This window comes from Lepisosteus platostomus, chromosome 6, assembly GCF_059453375.1.
Source record: "Lepisosteus platostomus isolate fLepPlt1 chromosome 6, fLepPlt1.hap1, whole genome shotgun sequence".
NCBI lineage: Eukaryota > Metazoa > Chordata > Actinopteri > Semionotiformes > Lepisosteidae > Lepisosteus > Lepisosteus platostomus.
This window is the reverse complement of record NC_142616.1, coordinates 30,733,166-30,752,878: the sequence shown is the minus strand read 5'-3', so window position 1 is coordinate 30,752,878 and position 19,713 is coordinate 30,733,166. Positions and strand designations below refer to the sequence as shown.

General features: G+C 40.5%; 1 protein-coding gene across 3 annotated transcripts; it reads right to left on the bottom strand.

Moving 5' to 3' along the window:
* Nucleotides 1-97: 97 nt before the first annotated feature.
* Nucleotides 98-19,644, bottom strand: LOC148661491 (uncharacterized). 3 transcript variants are annotated; one of them, XM_088635336.1, is made up of 9 exons: nucleotides 19,441-19,644; nucleotides 7,307-7,459; nucleotides 6,974-7,090; nucleotides 5,991-6,588; nucleotides 5,591-5,764; nucleotides 4,979-5,168; nucleotides 4,512-4,585; nucleotides 3,630-3,752; nucleotides 98-3,308 (listed from the first exon to the last, which is right to left on the bottom strand). In XM_088635336.1, exons 2-9 carry the CDS (start codon nucleotides 7,313-7,315, stop codon nucleotides 3,202-3,204), a joined length of 1,392 nt encoding a protein of 463 aa, XP_088491462.1. In that variant the 5' UTR covers nucleotides 7,316-7,459; nucleotides 19,441-19,644; the 3' UTR covers nucleotides 98-3,201. The 3 variants fall into 3 exon arrangements, with proteins under 3 accessions (XP_088491462.1, XP_088491461.1, XP_088491463.1); XM_088635335.1 differs by lacking the exon at nucleotides 19,441-19,644 and adding an exon at nucleotides 14,457-14,767; XM_088635337.1 differs by lacking the exons at nucleotides 6,974-7,090; nucleotides 19,441-19,644 and adding an exon at nucleotides 14,457-14,768.
* Between the last annotated feature and the right edge of the window lie 69 nt (nucleotides 19,645-19,713).

Genomic DNA, 19,713 nt, shown 5'->3' with positions numbered 1-19,713 from the left:
ACACAATGTTCTGAGAGTTTTCAGTGTTACACCACAGATGAGCTAAAGTCTTAAATGTACTGCGTTATGTTTGCGAAATGGAAAAAAAATCCCAGAGTTGTAAAAATATATTTATTAATACAGCAGCTGCTTATAAATATTAAAATATACATTATACAAGGTATACAGTACGCTCACAGAAAAAATATTAGGCTTCTATTTGCACGGCACTTTTTGTTTTTATAAATCAAAACGGGCACATACGTATGTTGACATCTGCCACATCAAAGTAAGGTTATGGATTTCACTGCTGAACAACACTGGATGTCTCGGAAACGTCCTAGTGGTTGGTTGCAGATTAATATAAAGCACTTTGTAAACTATTGCTGGAGTGGTGATATAAAGGTATAGTCAAGTACCCCTCCTTCAGTGGATTTTTTCCAGTCTCGGTATACGGCACAATGTATTTGGAGATCTGTGAAACCACCTTTAACCCAAATGTCTTTTATATGTTTAAACTTGGGGAAAAAAAAAAACTTGAGACTTTAGTCGCTTATTTTTTTTAACAGCATCCTGGCTTAGATGGCATTCTCACTCCACACTTCTCCAATATTCATGGAGAGCACATAACCTTAAAACAAAGACTTACACATGCGATTGTGTCATGGTGGTATTGCAGTTTGGGAAACCAGTTGGCATAGCACAACTGAATTTGCAAAGTGGGGAATACTGCAAATGGTTTTCATTCTTTTTCCATAGGGAAGCAGGCTGTTATTAGCGCTAGCCATACCGTATGTGTTTGTAGAGGAGACTGGTAGTGTAGGTGTGCAAACGGGCTTAAAGCTAGAATACAACTTTTAAGCACAGTTTACATACTAGGGGTGAGTGGACTATACACTTGACTGACCTTTAGCAAGCAGTGCAGAGTTTCCATTCTAGATACAAATGAAGATTGACATTTTCATTATAGGTGTACTTTTACGGAGACTGCAAATACTGGAATTTAATGCATGAAGCAGTGACACTAAGAATGGCTTGCTCATTTAAAGTGCAAATAGTAGTTACTCCCTCAAAATGGACAAGAAACTCACATTAGCAATTTTGCCATACTGATGGGAGAATTTTTCAAGCTGTTTTAGCAGTCAAATGAACCTTAAAGCAAAACACTTACCTCTGATAACATCATGCTAAAGGTTGTGATATCAGAAACAAGAGTTAAAGATATGTAACATAATGTGTTCTTTTCATTAAGGTGCATATTACTGGATACACAAAAGTTCACAGATTCATATCATGGTCCAAAATTCATTTTCCCCAACAGAGTTTGTCTTTCCTTTTATACATCATACATAAATATTGTCAGATTTAAACTCCATTCAGTCCTTTAACAGCTCAGCTATAGTGACATTACTTCAGTATTCAAAAAAGCAGAAATAAAAATAATAATTGATGTCAGAGTTCATTAACATTTCCATCTTGTTTGGTACGATTAGTATCTCAAAGAAATGTCTCAGTAGTACCAAGTTACTGAAAATGGCGTGCATTTATCCTTAGAAGAAATATTCTGAAACCAGCTGTGCAAAGTGTACAAACACCTGTGAGAGCTGTATGTTACAATGACATATGAAGCAGCTTAAAAGTACAGTATAAGGAAAACAGGCGTTCATATGAATTTGGGATGATCTTTGTTTTTTTCTAAAAGAATCAAATTCGATAAATATAATACTGTTTATTACTTATTCACATTTGGTTTTAAGATCCAACATAAGAAATAATGAAATAACTTCATTTTTAGAGACCCCAAGACTCTATGCAAAGGAGCTGAGAACATGCACTGGGCAGTGAGTGTAGTGGGCAATAACAGCAGAGTGTTTGGTACTTTGAGACTAGATGTCATATGTATATATACACACACAATACAGTGTATAAATTAGCAGGTCCTTTTTTGTGAAGCATTTTAGTAGGATTTCTTGGCCCAAGATAAACCTGCGTGGGATCTTTTAATATTTTCTAATGAGTAGAATATATTCTGGAAATTCGTTTGGTTTTATCATTGTATCAAAGGCACAGAAACATACTCTTAATTATGTATTACTTTCAGCACTTACACATGAGCCTGGATTCTAGAGAGATACCTAAATACTCAGGTCTCACATTAAAAACCAAATGAAGTGCAAATGAATCTTCAGGAAATAACTAAGGCATAATCCCACAGCACTTTTTGATGCTGACCTTTTTATGGCACCTGCTTTGTGTGAATGTGGATACTCCATTTCATAGTGTATGGACTGTAAATGATTTGGAATTCTGCTTGATTAGGATCTGTAGAATTGTTAGATAATACTGCTCTTACAAAATATTTTAAAGTGATGACATGTTGAACATGAGAAAGTAGTCATTTAGATCACTGGAAATTTTTTCAACATTTCTTTTCAACAGTTTTGGATTAAAATCCAGCTTTTTAACTATATTTTACAATTGATGAAAATGTGCTAAATGTAGTGTTTGATGGAGTATTCTTTCTTTAAAGTCTAAGTATGTCATCTGTACAGGTAATCCAGCCATTAATACTGAGCCTGTCAGGCCAACTCTACACCTCCAGGTTATTGACTCATAAGGATCCAGTAGTTCACATCTTAAACTCTGATCAATTACTCCCTTTTACACAAACTTTACATCTTCCTTAAAGTTAAAAGCAAACACATGTCATAATACATTTCTGCATCTTATTAAATAAGCAGTCCTCACATTCTGTATTATCCTACAAAATTGTACATTGAGAAATACATTTAGTAGCATCTGAACTTCAGTAGCACCAATTTATCTGCAAACAGCAATTCAACCGGGCTACAGACACTCACCTTGGTTCTAGCATCCTGTTCTTGTTTACTTCCTGTTGCACACACCACAAATTAAAAGCCCAAACTCATCACACACGTCTTGCAAGCAGTGAACACTGAGTTTTGAGGCATGATGGGATAGAAATGTTTAGATGGTGGGAGAAATGTACACACAAGAAACCTAGCAGCTAGCCCACAACAAACAGTGTCGGGAGAGCTAAAACAGCAATACCAAAGTCAATGAAACACAAACTGAAAGAAATCAGCAAGAGACTTGAGACTGCTACCGCATGGAGTTTTCAGAATCAACACCACTCCTTCGCCCCGCCTCCTCTCAAGTCAGAAAGTGCAAACGCGTGGAGCAGAGAAGCAGGCTCAGGGGTCAGTCTGTGCAGCCCCGCCGCTGCGATGCTCCAGCCAGCTGTCCCGTCGCACTGCGGACCAGCATCCTCTCAACAAACTCTTTGGTCCGTCCTGCCACCTGTGGCCCTATCAAAACAATAGGGACGCATCTTAGTCGAGCTGTCCCTTGTCACACATCTGTGGCCCTTTATTTTTTTTATATACACTCGCTGGCCAAGTTGACACCTCCCTGCACCAGCATGGAAATGGAAATAGAAAATACATCCCTAAAATACCAACATGATTTATGTCTGCCCCTCTCTTTTTGAGCATGTTTGAAAGACACAAATGGCCTTACCAGGACCTTTTAAGAAGCTAATTCACAGTTTGAAAGTCAGACTACTTGTTTACACTGTGTTTCTGTTGGCTGAGATTCATACCCAAGGCATATCTGACCGCGAGTCATACCTGTGGATTCTTTCAGTATTTCCTCCAGCTTTTCAGTCATCCCCATCCCATCTGCGCCATCACTGTTTTCCACTCTTTGTCTTATCACCTCCTTGATACGCAGCAGTGCCGCCAGCAGGCTGTCTGCAGAGATCAACAGCAGCAGTAGACCTAATAACTCAATCTTCTCAGGGAAATGGCACACTCGTGTCACATGGGCCATCACAGCCTTCTGAGCCCAGAGCAAAACTGCAGGACCATTGCTCAGCAGCCAGGGGGATCCTGGATATAATACACTCAGAAGCATTCTGTTACTGGCTCGAGAAAGCCAATAGGAAACTGGGCTCAGCATGCACAAAGAGCTTTGCTCTACTGCAGGTGACAGGCCTTCATTTTAAAGTTTTTATCATGTCAAGTTAACCATCCTCATTATATACTCATATATACCAGCTGGGTTTGGAGCTACAGTGTTGTCTACACACAAAGCAAATGAGGAGGTGCACACAAGCTTCTCCAATGAAGCCCATGCTTCAGGGAGTTCATTTTTCTCATAATCTGACAGCGAACTGTGTGCACCTAGGAAGTAACAGAGAGTGGCACTCTAAGAAAGCCCTGGTCAACTAACACCAACTGTACTCCCCCTGTGCCTGTGCAGCGAATGCAGGGGAATGCTGGTCACAGTCAGCTACTGAGATGACCCAGGCTTGAATTTGTGACACCTGGACGATTGTGCTTAACCTTTGTTCAAGACACCCTGTTAAGGGTTAACAAATATGCAAACTTAAATTATGAGCTAAAGAAGTCAATTTTAAAGGGAAAAGAGAGGAGTACATAATTGCTACAAGCCAAGCACACCAGTACATTAGTCCACTATTATTCTTTCTGACTTGATAAAACACTAACCATACTCCTGGCTCAGCCCCCACAGCTTGATCTTGTTAGCTTCATGCTGTGCTTTCTTCTTTAAACGGCACGCCCTAAGACCACAGGAAAGGGAAACAGCTGAGATAAATTCATTCCTTCCATCTGTCAAATTCAAATTACCTTTTTACACCCTCATTGTATCATTGTATCCTTCTTTACTTTCACTCCCTCTAATCCTCATTATTCTGTGGATTTCCAGTATTCCATCACCTCTACCTGTTCTTCCAAGTTCACTTCCTATTTTTCTAGGTATTCTGGTCTCAGATCCTTGGTTTTATGTTACATCTCCATCTCTCTCTTTTTTTTTTTACTTCCTTAATTTAATTTCTTTCTGGTAGTGCTCCTTCCGTGTTTGGAGAACATGTTATTTTAAGATATTATCCCTCAACCTGTACTACAGTCCACTTGGGAGATCTCTCCCTGACCTCTGTGTCTGTCCCCGTTACCTGGAGGCCAGCTTATTCTTCTCTTTGCGGGAACGGGCCCTGGCTGTCACAGGCAGGTCATTGACAGGCCGGATGTCCTCAATGGCTCTGTTCAGGTTGTGTAGTTGCTCTCCAATGCTGCACAATTTCTGTGGGTTAGGCGTCAGATCACTCGCATCGGTCTTACGAGCTTTTCGCAGACCCTTCCTTCCTGAAATGGGTTTTAAATACAATGAACAGACCTGCTGGATGAGGGGAAAAGATCAGGGCTCATTTCTCAACCTATAAACTAAAAATACCACTCTGGAAACCTTTGGCTTTTTTCAGCTCTTATTTACAAAGACTAACTAGAGTCAGAATGTTTATACTTTCATGTAAAGTACCTTTCTTACAGTATACAAAAAAAAACTTTAAAGTCGCCCAAATCTTCGATTAATCCTGCTTACAGGGTTGGGCACATTCAGTCTTCTTCAGTAGATTTCTTGTACAAATATGTATAAACCAATTAACACCTTGAGAGACAGGAAAGGTTTTATTAAATAGACACGGAAGCCTCATTGATTGTGATAAGCAGTTAACGAGGACCGTTACAGTATTAAGAACGTTCCTGCGGTGCTGGTAGTGCTCTCTCACCAGAGGCTAAGGCTCCCTCTCTCTGGTACAGCGTGCTGGGCAGGGTGCTGGAGTTCCAGGAAGCGAAGGGCTCTCTTTGCTGTCTCTTATTCGCCGTCTCGTGCCCATGGCTGTACTCCCAAAAGCACCTGCGCTTCAGCGGTCTTTCAGCAAGGCTGCTGTCAAGGTCAGTGTCTGGAAATAGTAAAATCAAAGCATTAACATCAGATAAACAGCAAACACAGAGCTGGGAACCAAAACAGAGTATACAGACACGTGTGTAAATCAAAACAGGAGTAAGTATATTTTAAATCCTAAGCATTTTAGTTTAAGAACATTCTTTGGGAAACAAATGAGTTTTTAATGCTGCATATCTAATACATAAAGTAAAGAATGCTCTCTGTGGGACAGCAGAACTCACCAGACTCACTTCCTGAGGAGCTAGACTCTCCCTGCTCCCCGATCTCCTCCTCTTCCTCTCCATCCTCCTCCTCGTCTCCCGCCTCAGTGTCCGAGCCTTGGCTGGAGTCCGAATCCTGGTGTGCCTGAAGGGAATAGTTGTGCTCCTCGCTGCAGTGCTCGGAAATGGATTGTGGCAATGCAGTGGATTCCAGCCCCTGGCCCGTCTGCTTCCCTGCTGTGCTCCGATGTCCTGGCAGCTCTGGTTCTGCCTCTTCATTCAGTTCAGCCCCGGCCGCTTTCATTTTGCCAGTCGGGTGCCGAGCAGGATGGCCTTGTCCTTGCTGGCTCCCTGAGCTCAAGGCCTGCTCTGTTGACTCCTCTCTTCCTCCGATGTCATTCTTCCCGTCCGCCAGCACTCCCTCAATACTTCCTAGCTCTGCCTCCAGGCCAGCTTTGGTGCAGCAGGTAATGTCATCTAAAGCGGAGACATCCCAGCGTTCTGGGTGCAGCTCCTCACCGAACCCATCATCCACAAGGTCACTGAGGAGTTCGAATGGCCGTTTCCGGGGCATTGCGGGGAACCCCAACATCAGAACCACATGTTCAGGGCACTCCAGCTAGGGAAATAGGCAGATAAAGTACAAGCTTTTCAATTAAATGTGATTTAGTCTTAGTGAGATGATATTATCATCAGATGAGATGATAAAGTCTATATTAATGTCGCCTCTCTAATATAATACCAACAACACCAGAATGTGTATGCCTAACTGTTCTTGATGAATTCAATCAGCTGGATCAATTAAATGAATTGCAAGAGGGTTTTTCATAAAGACTTCAAAAGGCAAATACTGAAGAATTTTCTTAAATGTCTTTAATTCTTTAACTTTGACTTCTTTATAACAGACGTAAGTTTTCGACATTTTTAATTCCAAGAGCAGGAGGTGTGAAACAAATATGTGTATTGCCTAGAGAAGGTCTGGGCAGTACAATATGAGTGCTCACCTGCCCATGCTCTAATTTCCTACCCAGGAGCGAGGCTGCTAAGTGATCAGAAGTCAGATGGCATCTGTGGGTCCCGTATGCCTCACCAAATGCAGGTTCCATTCCATTAGTGCCTGGCTACAAAGACAGAGGATCTAAATCTTAATCACTCAAAATGATGAGTGTGGATTTTAGGCATCTTAGGTACTGGTGAAAAAATTACTGCTGTCATGTACAATAAAAAAAAAATCACAACTATTCAAGCAGGTTAAAAAAAGGCAAATTAGATTTCCTTCAGGAGTGTTATTGAGTTGGTTCTGTGGCTGCGGGCCAGACAGATTCATCAGGTCCTACCTGTGGCATGTCCTGTAATGGGCACTGCCAGGTTGTCACGGGACAAGCTTGACAAGGGCAACACCGGTGATGGCTCTAGACATCCGAATGTCAAGGGCGGGAAATCAGGGGGGTTGAGTTGTCCCTCACATCACACGTCACATTTCACCAGTGCTACCAAAAAAGAAATGTGCATTGTAAGTTCATTTTAATGATCTCTTTAATGCTAAGCTACACAGCACAAGGAAATATTTCAAGTGTAGTAAATAGTCTTGATGTAAATTTTGCAGTGAAGTGGCTGAATTATTCATAATAGCTTGTTTATATTCCACATTGATACACACAAGAATTTGAAAGTGGATCTATCTGTTTGCAGACTGCATCCTTGTCCCAGATCCCCGAAATAGCTGCCTAATCACTTGTTTCCCTGTGTCGTAGAGTCTGGGCAAAATAACCTAAATCTACAGGGTGGTGATGATTACGCATGAGACAGAGAGAGGAGGTAGTCAGGAGAAATTGGCAAAAACATATTAGAATGTTCACACCACAGCTTCCCAATTCTGTATAAAGGGTTTATGCTGATGGGTTGAGAGCCATTTTAGGTTAGGACACTCAGAATTAAATGAACTGTTACAGTACTTCATTGTGACAGTTTAACACTAGACAGAGGCTTTGTCATATACAGGCAGGAATGAAGTAACTGGAAGTCTTTAGCATTAGAAAGGAAAGCAGGCATCTACAAATCATTCCATAAAAACAGCTCTGGGCGATGTGGGAGGAGAAAATGTACAGAAAATTATTTCTCTTGGTATATTCCCAGGCTTTTATTTACTATTTTTGATACAATGGAGACAACTTAACTGAGTGTCACCTTATCTCAAAGTGATACATTTCTGCTCTGAAGGTCAAGCTCCTAACCTTACTGAAATGTTCAGTCTGCAATACACAGAATGTGTTAAAAACAAAAACTCCGCCTTAAAGGAGAAGAAACATTCCTTGGTTTTTATCATGGGAACTTCAGTGCTATGGCACAGAACGCAGTACATATGGGAATTCAGATCAGAAAGTGTTTTAAAACATCTTTATCAGTGATCACGCTGAAAGAAAGATTTACAACACACATCAAAATAAGCTGCTATTCCATCCCTAATTTGGGTAAGGGAGGAACATAAAGTTGCAAACGTGAGGAGACTAGTTGGCCCATACTATTTGTTAAGTAAATTTAATAGAAAAGTGTATCTAAAATCTTGTCCAGTCATTTTTGTTCACTTTGTGGTCCGCAGTGTAATAAGCTGCATATAGACCATTCAGTGCTTTACATGCAAGAAGGAGGCCAGTGCAATGGACACAGGACAGGAATTAGATACTCATGCAGAGTTCTTTTAGTTAACCGACGAGTCAAGTCACAAGTCTTTTAGTTCACCCACAAGACTGGACATTCTATCAGCATCTATGAAACCACCACAGCACGTAAGGTGTTACAGTAGTCTAAGCTTGAGGAAATTAAAAAATAACTTTGAGAAATAATAAATAAAATAAAGGTATGTGCCAATATTCCAGCATCAGACAGAGCAAGCACCAAGCGAACAATGCCTTCCTTGTGACATTCCCAACGTGAGCTTCAAATGAAAACGTGGGGTCAGGAACAGCACAAAGGTTTCCAACTTCTGTCACAATACTGTCAACATGGAAGTCATTAGTGTTAGAGGACTTGAACTGAGACTCTGCAGGGTGAATGTAATGTAAACTGAGAAAAACAAATACAGGATGTAAGTAAGCTGTGACTTGATGTTGGGAGCCTGCGAGAATGACCTCAGTCTTATCACTGTTTAGCCTAAGAACGTTTTGTTGCATCTGTGATATTAAGATACTGCACATCTATCAGGCAGACACCTGTAAAGAAACTGTAGTAGTTGTACAAGTCATTCCCGATTTACAAGATGTTAAATAGTTGTACTTTGTAAAAGGCGAAGGAAGACTATTGTTAGTAGCTGGTGAAGGGTGTGGAAATGCAACAGTCGTAAGCCCAAGATGCATCTGGATTGTATCGTTACGTTTCAGATGACTACAAGTAAAAAATATTTTTTCCTTACTTAGGTCCTTAGCTGATTATAAATAGTAGATTTAGTCTTTTTTATGGAATGTTAAGACTGAACATTTTGTTTTTCCTTTCATCTAAAAGACCAAGCGTTTGTTCATGATTTCTTTGCATTGAATTTAAGACTTTTTCCACACAGCGTTTGTTTACAGTTTTATTTATTTTAGATCTGATGCTATATAAACATAAGCGACATACCAAGACAACAAACCATTTTTTTTTGGAGTAGGAACAAGTAAAGCTTTATTCCATGCTGAAAAGAGAAAAAGGAAACAATGTTTTGGTTGTGGAGCCTTCTTAGGGTGTGAGCTGTCTGTCACCCAAGTGATGCTATTCCTCCTTGGGCTCAACTGGCACGTGCAGTGTTTATGGTCTTGAGCACCTCATTAAGTTGCCCTTGATTTAAGCAAACACTAATTTGTCCTAAATTAAGAGGTGGTATATATTACTGAAGCACTTTAAATCAAAAACTTGCAAAATAAGAGAGTGTAAATGCAGAACTACCTGTATCTGATCCGAACTTCAGGTCCACCTAAGTGTCATCAGGCTAGCAGTGAGGCCGAAGTCCATGATGGTGAATGATGGGACATAGCAACATAACCGCTAAGTAGTCAAGGACCCATTACAGAACCCCGTGGAACACACTCAATTTACAAATTGGCTCCAAGGAAAGGAAATCCACACAGGATGCTATGAGTAACACATCATAAGTCCAGAAGCACGAAAATATTTAGTGACCCAGAGTCAGAAGCCATGATCAAATCATTATCTAAACAAGGACTTTTTCAGTAGTTGTGTCAGCCTAAACCCAGATGGAAAAAGCTCAAAGAGCTCATTAGAGGCAGGAGGACACTGGCATTGAGCTGTCACCACCCATTTCAGAGATCTTGTAAGAAACTAATAATTGAGAATAGGTCTGTAATGGTTATGTATTTGAAGGTCCAGGCCAGGGTTATTTCACAGCTGCAATACCAACAGACTTTAGGCTTACAGATACAAGTCCAGATTTCAGGGCATCTTTGGCGATATCAGTAATGAATGGACAGACAACAGAGAAACCAGATATTATTGGCTGACCAGGAATAGAGGTCAAAGCCCAGGTAATAGGTCTTATTTTAGCCACCAACTCAGTCACATAAATAGCATCAACAGCAGTAAAATGAGAGAAGCTTAAACCTTTGAATGCAGGAAAGGGCATAGTTGTCATGACGGCAGGAGGTGAGGTCAGCATCTAGTTATTAATATTATAGACGCTGTTGTGAAAGAACTGAATCAGTGTGTTACACTGCTCACACAGTGTGGAAGGAGGTGGATTAACTTGTTCATTTTACAGATGGTGGACAAAAGGACTGTAGGATTACTGTGACCCCCCCTCAATAAGACTGGAACAAAACAAGGCTCTGGCCGCTTTATGGACATCCCTGAAAACCAGGGCCGGAAGATGAACAGTCAACCACACCCTCTTCGTGAAAGCTCAAGACACCATCCTGCTGCTTTTATAGAGAGGAGTTTTATGTGTATTGGGCAAAAGAACAATGAAACGAAACTAGCTGACTTTTCACAGGAGTCAGTCTCGGAGAACTAGAATCCTCAAACAAAACAGACTGAGCTCCATAACTGGAGATTTTGTGAGCTCTTTTGCTAAACTTGCTGAATTCACCAAATTCATTCTCTAGAAGGTCAGAGGTCGTTTACTATTAATAGGAGGTCGAAGTCTTAACAGGCTCAGCGAGACAGACTTGTGGTCAGAAATGCCCCGTTCAAATTCTTGTAGGCTGGAAATGTCCACACCACAAGAATTCACCAAATCTCATGCATGGCCACAGTTATGTGCTGGGAAACTGACATGCAGATTAAAACCACAACAATCCACAGTTTCTAAGAACCTGGCAGTAGCCAAGCAATCAGGAGGATCCACATAAGCACAGACATTGCCTAGAAGTAAAAAAAGAACAAAACTAGTTCTGGAATCCTAGTTAGAAATTCTGCAGTAGGTTTAGGAGGCCAGAAACTCAGAAAACATTAGCAGAGGCTGAGATACCTTTGTATCAGAGTCCAAGCTTTTCAAAGATGTCACTCTGCACTGGATCTACGTACATTAACACCACTATCTGAGCCAGAGACGGCCAACCCTGGTCCCGGAGTCCTATAAGTCACCCTTAATCCCCCGGTGTGTGGTAAAGGCATGCAACATTTAGTAAGCAACTTGGGAATGGTCAGTGGCTATTGTTAAGAGCTGCAGGGGTTTGGGATTTACATTTCCAATGACCTCCAGACTACCTTACGTCAGTGATCAAAACACTCAGAAACTGAGGATTTAAGAGTTTCTCCTTGGGTTATGTATGGCTGGCCATATGAATCTGACTTGACATAAAACCATATGAATTTTCAAGTTTTTTTCTTAGAAAGTTAGTGGTAGATGTGTAAAGCAGTGTGGTGAATTCCTTCTGCAGATGAACAGCACTTTGTTCTCGCACACATGCCACCTCATCCAACGTTTGCAGATACATTTTATTTTCTGTTTATGGAATAGTACAGTGAAGGACAACAAATGTACATTTATATATACATATATTTATAAATCCCTTCATAGGTAATTATTTCTCCAATGTTTCATTTATTGTTTTATATACATTTGTAAATGTACGGTATCTTTGATATTTTGTTTTATAACTGCATAATTTAGATTGTAAATATCCATCCATCCATTTTGTAACTGCTTCATCCAGTTCAGGGTCAGAGGGAAGCCAGAGCCCATCCTGGCAAGCGACAGGAGCAAAGCAGGACACACCCTGGAGGTGACGCCAGCCCATCACAGGACACACACACAGACACGCACACACTCGCACCAGGGTCAGTTATCCCAGAAGCCAATTCACCTACCAGTGTGTCTATGGACAGTGGAGGGAAACTCGAGCACCTGGAGGAAACCCATTCCAACAGGGGGAGAACATGCAAACTCCACACAGACGGCACTCTAGGTCCAGGATGAATCCAGGGCCCCAGTGGTGCGAGACAGCAATGCTAACCATTGTACCACTCTGCCAACCACTAATAAACACAAATGATCATTCTCTAGACACGTTCATGCAACAGTTAAGAAAGGGTTGTTTCAGATCCTTCCAACCGAATAACCAGGTTACATAAAGACGGAGCAGAAACCTCACATAAGTGTTCCTGCTGGATTGTTGGTCAATAATTAACTGACCAACTAAGAGCTGGCTGAAGCCTTAAAGCTTTGTTATTTGATCATCATGGGGGTTGCATGTTAAAAAATCGTAACACTGGTAGAGATCGTTAACAAGGAGGCTCAGAAATACAGAGCATGCTGCAGTTGGGGAAGATAAAGCAGACAGGCATGATCCAATACGATGGCCCTGGAGTGAATGCTGATGCACTACCCAGAATTCTTCATGTAAAAAAAACAATCATTTCCTATTCTCTCATAAATGAATGCCTGAATTCCGGTTTTAGTTTTGGATTGCGACATCATGTCCTTCGTTCAATGTGGTAAAATAGTCTCCTTGGTTCACTTCTTCTGCATCCTTTCGAATTTCAAATATTATCAAACTCATCACAATCTGCTTTGCTCTAGGCAGAAGAGAATTGGCTTCTTTAACCTGTTAATATACAGTATGACAATAAACCCCCTGAAATTACACCTGCTGCTCTGGGTTGCACTCTCTTAAGGCTATAACATATATCATGTGGTGTGATGACTAAAACACAATATTCCAAGTGAGGGCTTACAAGTACATTGCAAAGCCTAAGCATAAACTCCCCGGAATTAATTTCCACACTTTGTTATAGTGCTGTTTGCTTTTTTATTACATCGTCTTGAAGAGGACATGGATTCTACATAAACAACCTAACTTCTTTTCATGTATTTATGTACTTAGCTCACACTAAGCCATGAGCTATGTGTCCCAACTTGCTGCATGGATCACCTTAGATTACAAAACGTTTAATTTAATTTGTCAAGCGTCAGCCCAATGACAGATAGTCTACCATTGTACATTGCTGTTTTTTTTTTGTTGTCGTTGGATTTAAGGTTGTATTGTGTTTGTATGTCCCAATCGTTGAGGTGGTGTTTGCTTTCTCTATGCACTACAGAGAACGAGAAAGAGGTAGCTTCTACTTATTCAAACACCGGCAAATATCACGTCACCATTTATCCAGTTAACTGGGAGGCTTTGCGCATCTTCCTTGTAACTATAGAAACCCGCTCACACCTTTTATCTAACATAAAAATGAAACACACACCGAACGGAAATAACAGAACACCTAATCTTAAAGCAACATCACTAATAATAAAAAACAACATTGCAGCTCAGCGCTTCTTTGACGCACTAAAGAAACACAAACGAGACAGCGCCTTTATTATTATTATTATATAAAATAGAATAAAAGGCAGAATTATCCTCAGGAAAAGTTTAGATTTGCTCGGATTTGATCTGTTGTGACCAATGCGAGTGATACTGTGCATCTCTGAATTTAAACAAAACTAGATCACTGTTCCAGTTTTTTCCCTAGGCTTCGTGTCTGGGTTGCTAAATATTTCTAATCTTACAGCATCCTTTCCACAATTGTTGACGTGCAATATGCAAACCAGAATGCTTAATTCCTCAAGAAACTGGACCATGCTAGAACTGAAATGTCACTAAAAGTTCTTTTTAAAGGGAAAAATAATGCTGTCATCAAAACATTTAGGCGTCCAGTAACAGAATAAGTTCTTAGGTCACGCGTTCCATACCCTCGAGCTATACAAGCAGAAAAATAAACCGTCTGTTCCAGCTGTGAGTGATGTCCACGATTTGGAGTCGACAGACTGGTCATTTCTAAAAATCCGGCCGCGACAGGAAGCCTTTATATCGAGCTATTTGTATTGCCTAGGCTACTGTTTCTCTGTATGACCCGCTCTGTATCGTTCAGCACTTAATATATGTGCTCCCATAAAAAAATACCATGAGTTGAGTAGGAAAGAGACCCCTGCTCCCATATTTCCCCTCACCTGTCTTTAAACTGAGACAGCAGGAAAGAAGTTACATTTTGGTTTAACAAAGTAACACTCACCTTTGATTGGCAAGTTCTTCTTCGCCACTTATTATGCGTGCAGCGTTTAACTTGGTTAATGATGATGAAAAAAAAACTGCTGGCTGAAACTTCTCCAAATTAATAAGCTTCGAGAGTAGTTTGATTCCCTTTTAAAGACTATTCCAGGCAGAATAACGCAGCACATACGCATATACTAATGGACAAAATAAACCTCGACAGCTGCTTAATTCCAAATAATTCGTTTGATAAGAACCATTTAAAGGAAACCGATACCCTGCTCTAACAAATTATTTATCCCGTATGAAGGAAGTTAGTTTCAAACAGCTGGTATTGAGCTGCTCCATGCAAAAAGATGGGGGAAGAGATAGACAAATATTAATTTAATAGAACGGTGATTTTTAAAATACTATGTATAGCGAGTTTAATATTATCTTTCAAAATATAAGCATAATTGTATTATTTTTATCATCAATATAAAGTGTAATATCAGTGTTTATATTTTTAATATTTCCTATCCGAGTTAAATAGCCACACATAGCACCCCCCTACGGCAAACATGGTGTCGCCCTTATGACTCAGAAAGAGAGGTACACAAAAATACTTTCTGTTTCAGTGGAATAATAGCACTTTCTATTCTGTTATCCGATGCAGGGATTGGGGATTTTCAGATGGAGTTCCACTCCACATTTTTAACAGCAGCTGCAAATGTAAGGTGCTTGGTAAAAACGAAACGAGCACAGCTCCCCTGATGCAAAATGGAAACTATTTCAGCTGTAAACATTGCACTTGGTGAAAAGGGCGATTCAGTTCAGAGCACTTAACTTCTATGAGAACAGATAAGGCTGGGAACGAAGCACATCGACCTCAAAAGTCGAGGCTGAAAAGGGGTTCGTGCGTCTTCTTTGTCTTTGATCTCCAAGGAATCCATGTTAACGCGTAACACTGTGTACAAACATGTTTTAGTGCCATTAATTTTATTTAAATAATAAACATAGCGTTCCATTTAAAACCGACATCTAAGGAAATAATAAGTAAATAACATCGTGTCTATATAGATGCTTGCAATTAAGTACAATTCTAATATGCACTGCCAAATTACTTGGCCTCAACTAACATGACACGCACCTTTTTTTTTCTACAGAGCGACTTCAGAATAAAGGTATAAATTTCCCATATATCATTAACGTTTAACAATCCCGTAAGAGAAGTGCTAAAGTTAGCAGCACATCCTTGAACAGAGTCCTTCACTGCTGAAAGGTGTCTTCATATTGTACAAGACAGCAACAAGCAATGATAGCATTCTTAGTACCAGGCAGTGGTCTTTACCACACAACCCACTCCACCAACACTGAACCAAAATACTCAAGGACAAGATAAAGAGAATACATTTAAAATTTTTCCGATTTCTCTGGCACAGCAGGAAGTTATGTATTTCCAAGATTTGTTACAAAACCTATTGGATTTAAAGCCAAAGAGAGGCACAGATTTGGAAGAAAAAATCGCAGTGTAGCAAACTTGTATCAGTAACATGTAGAACTTCCATATTGATCTCGTAACTTCCCAGGTAAAAGAGACAAGAGGACCCGCTCCTGAGGTCATTGTCTAGTCTGGGTCAAAATTTAAGATAGACTAAGCATTAAAAGAAACATATTAGTTGAAACTGCAAGTGCAATCACAGTTATTGACAGAAAAATGAAAAGCCATTTTGCAGCAGGTGCACTGTGCACTGACCTGCCGAGGGTATTGAAAAGACATGAAAGAGGTCAGTTCTTTTAGCTGATTAACATTGTCACCAACAAAGCTGTACTGTACATCTGTGGCTCATGCTGTGCAGATGCTGTCTAGGGGGATGGTGTCCCCTTCTTCTCATACAGCCTGAACAACCCTGGACATGTTCAGTGGCCACTGAGTCCTAGATGCCCTACATTGTCCAGCTCATTCCACAAAAGTTGAGTGGGGCTCAAGACTGTTTAATAGGGCGTCTAGGGTCACAAACTGTGCCGGAAAGGCCTGTAATGATCAGTAGGGCAGGAGAGACCCAACACGAGCAGGATTGATGGCACAAACACAGAGGTTTGCTCCAGGCTCAGGGGTCAGGCGATGTCGGGGATGAGACCTATGCCCTCAGGACAGGGACGTGGGGTGACCTGGAACTAGGCGGGCCACGCGACATCCGTACCCTAATGCTGAGTGAGGAAAACTCGAGACACAGGGACTAAATAGAAAACGGAAACAAGAAACACTGGAAGGACATGAATAATCACACTGAGATCGGAACAGGAAAGAAGTGGAGCGCCCTCTAGGGGTTGGATGTACCACAGAAAGTACCACATGGGACATAAGCTGCACAGCACTGTAGGGAAGAAAAACCTCATTTAACTGTCAGGAAACCTCCGGGAGTCCATGGGTGAGAGCTACCCCCTCCTCCAGGGTTATACAATAAACTTTATTAACATGTGGTAGAGGGAGCCGGTAAAGACTCTCGTGGATGGTGACACAAACATCTTGCAAGAAAACTTCTCACACAAGCAGCCGGAGGTTGTGTGCTGTCTTCTTGGAATATCATCATATCAGGCCTCCACAAGTGCCCAGAAGAAGTGCAGAAAGTAGGATCCCAGGACTTGATCGAATTGTGCCATGTAGTCAGGCTGCTGTCAATCACTATGAGAGATTCAATCATTAGCCCAATGTGCTAGATGGGGTGAATGGGCTCCCCTCATTTGTAAACTTTCTTATGTTCAGAACTGTATGGACCAGACAGACTTGCTCAGCCCTTCACTTTAATCTCCCCATTGATCTTAGTAAGGTGCTGTGACTCATAGATTCAAGGTTAATTAAAGGGCTATCATTGACTGTAACATTTTGACAGGTTAACATGCTGACTGTGGACCTCATTGGTCAGCCTCTAATGGATCATATTGGACTGATTCTGTTTTTCATTCTTGATTTTCACCTGCCTTGGCATTAACAGGTTACGTCACCTCATCGCCCGTGCCCAATCGGCTCTCTTGCTCATGAGGTGATTTAGACCTTTCGTAGCAGTTAAGTGACTCACGTAATGTGGTCACACATTAATGGTCAATTAAATCAAAATGATGCCAAAAATATTTAATCAATATCCAATATCTGTATAGCTTATTAATCTAAAGATGAATATTTAAATATTCAATAATAAGATTTATTCAACGTCCGTATTTTAAACCCTCAATTGTTAGCTTTCTACAGAATGCTGCTCTGTACAGCCTCTGTGTTCTGTAAGGACAAACGTTTTGTCTCAGTACTCCAACAGAAATGCATTGTAACTCACTTTGAACCCAGAATCATCTGTGCAGAGCAACCATCCTCTTTCATTCACGAATGTGAAAGCATCTAAACCAGGAGGGGTCACTAATCCAAATGCTTTTTTTTCCCTAAAAGAGACATAGCCAGAAAAGTAGATGCAATAGTTCTCCTGCTACTGATCTCAAAGTAATTCATCACACATTTTTATAAAAAGGCAGAAATGTCAGGTTATAGAGTTTTCTTTGAATTGTATTTTTATTGTATTTTACGTTTTGACAGTGCTTAACAGCACATTGCCTTAGTAAGATATCAAAGAAAACTACCGAAGAAACAGAACAATAATTATTTTTTGATGATGATCTTTTAAAATAAAGGGTCCAATCTAAATAATTTAATTGTAACATGAAACTCACAGCTGCAGTTTAATTATTTTTGTCTCTTCCTAGTGTCGTTTATATGGGGATGAAGTTTTTTTTGTGTAAAAAACGTAAACCTGTCCTTTTATACATTTCTCTGTTTTTGCTTTTTTCCTTTAAAAGAGGGAACTGGCTCTGGGTTCCAGAGCACTGGGCCTCATAGAAAGCAGGTTGTGTAGAGCCTGTGTCTGAGGCCAGATCATCAGTTACCTTACTTTGAAAAAGGCTGAAAGGCTGTCATTGTGACTTTTTCTAGTCGACATGGGAACAAGGACGTGGCAGAGAGAGAGCTGAATGCCTTTTCCATTCAGATATCTTTTATTACTTGCTCCTTAAGATAATTATCAAAGTTTGCTGCCTGCCTGTATAGAAGGATAAGGTAAATGTAGTTGCAGTAGTTATTAAAATGATCAAATTCTGAAGCCATTTCACTTGTCCAGTGAAATGGATCTTAAGTGCACTTATTCTGCAATGTATTATTTCAGCAAGCGACACCCTACTCATGTACAGTAAGGGAACAAACAATTACATGCAACAGCCAGACCTTTGAATTCAGTAAATGATATTCAAATATGCAGTGTGTGCCATTACTTTGCTAATTATCTACTATTCCAGTGGTCTCACTTGGTCTGTTTCCAGCATTACTGGTCATTCAGAAACACATTTTTTCCGAACTTCTAGCTCCAGCTGCCAGAGAATCTAACATAATGGGTGTTACATAATGACTCTAGATAGGTCCTGGACTGTTTCCATCCCTGCAGCGCAACTGCGGTTAAATCCAGTACATGGCGTGCCTCTGCTGCCTGCAGAACAGGAATACTCAAAGTTCAATATTAATGTAACTTTTTTATCAATGTCATGTAGCTTATTATTGCACATATTCATTTTAATATGGCAGTGTACATTCCCCCGTGTTTATAGTCGCCTAAATGTGACATCATTAGTGCCTACTACTTTATGGAGTACAATTCTCTGGTCATTTTGCTCTGCTGTCCAATACTTCACCTTCTGTATTAAGCTTTTTAATGACTAAATTGAACACTTTGGTCCTTTCTGTAACACGACTGCCTGCCTCCTGGCCATTATTACCGAGATATGCTGTTCAGAAACTGGAGCTGCTTAATTAGGAACTCGGAAGTACTGTAAGGACACGACAGCTGTCTCAGCAGAAACAAGGTTTTTACTAAACACAGGCAAATCTCTCCGACAATTCTAGCTGTGTTCCGATCCTAGGCAGACATTTTCTTCATCAGCTTTTTTTTTTATTAGGCAGTGTTTAGAAACGGTGACAAAAAGTGACTCACCTGCCCACAGCAAACGCGAAGACCTCTACACAGTGCCTGGGATGGGGGTGGGGGTTAAGTCAGCTCTCTGAGGCATTTATTTGGCAAGGCAAGGACTCTGCACCCCAGCTTTCCTTTGGAGAGGAATTTTATTGTAATTTGAATTATTTATCTTTTTAAAATCAAGGTCACATGACTGAAAAACAATAGTTGGTCACGTGGGGGTCCTTCATCTTGTTTACAAACACAGGGCACATCATTTAAAGGCACAGCCTCCAGCCAGCACAGAGAGAA

Bases quoted from the DNA above. Each gene is read 5' to 3' on its own strand.
- LOC148661491 (XM_088635336.1), bottom strand. The intron at 6,589-6,973 runs GTGAGCACTCAT...CTATTTCCCTAG, and splicing joins GGAAATTAGAGCATGGGCAG to CTGGAGTGCCCTGAACATGT. The intron at 3,309-3,629 runs GTATGACTCGCG...TTGTTTTGATAG, and splicing joins AATACTGAAAGAATCCACAG to GGCCACAGGTGGCAGGACGG.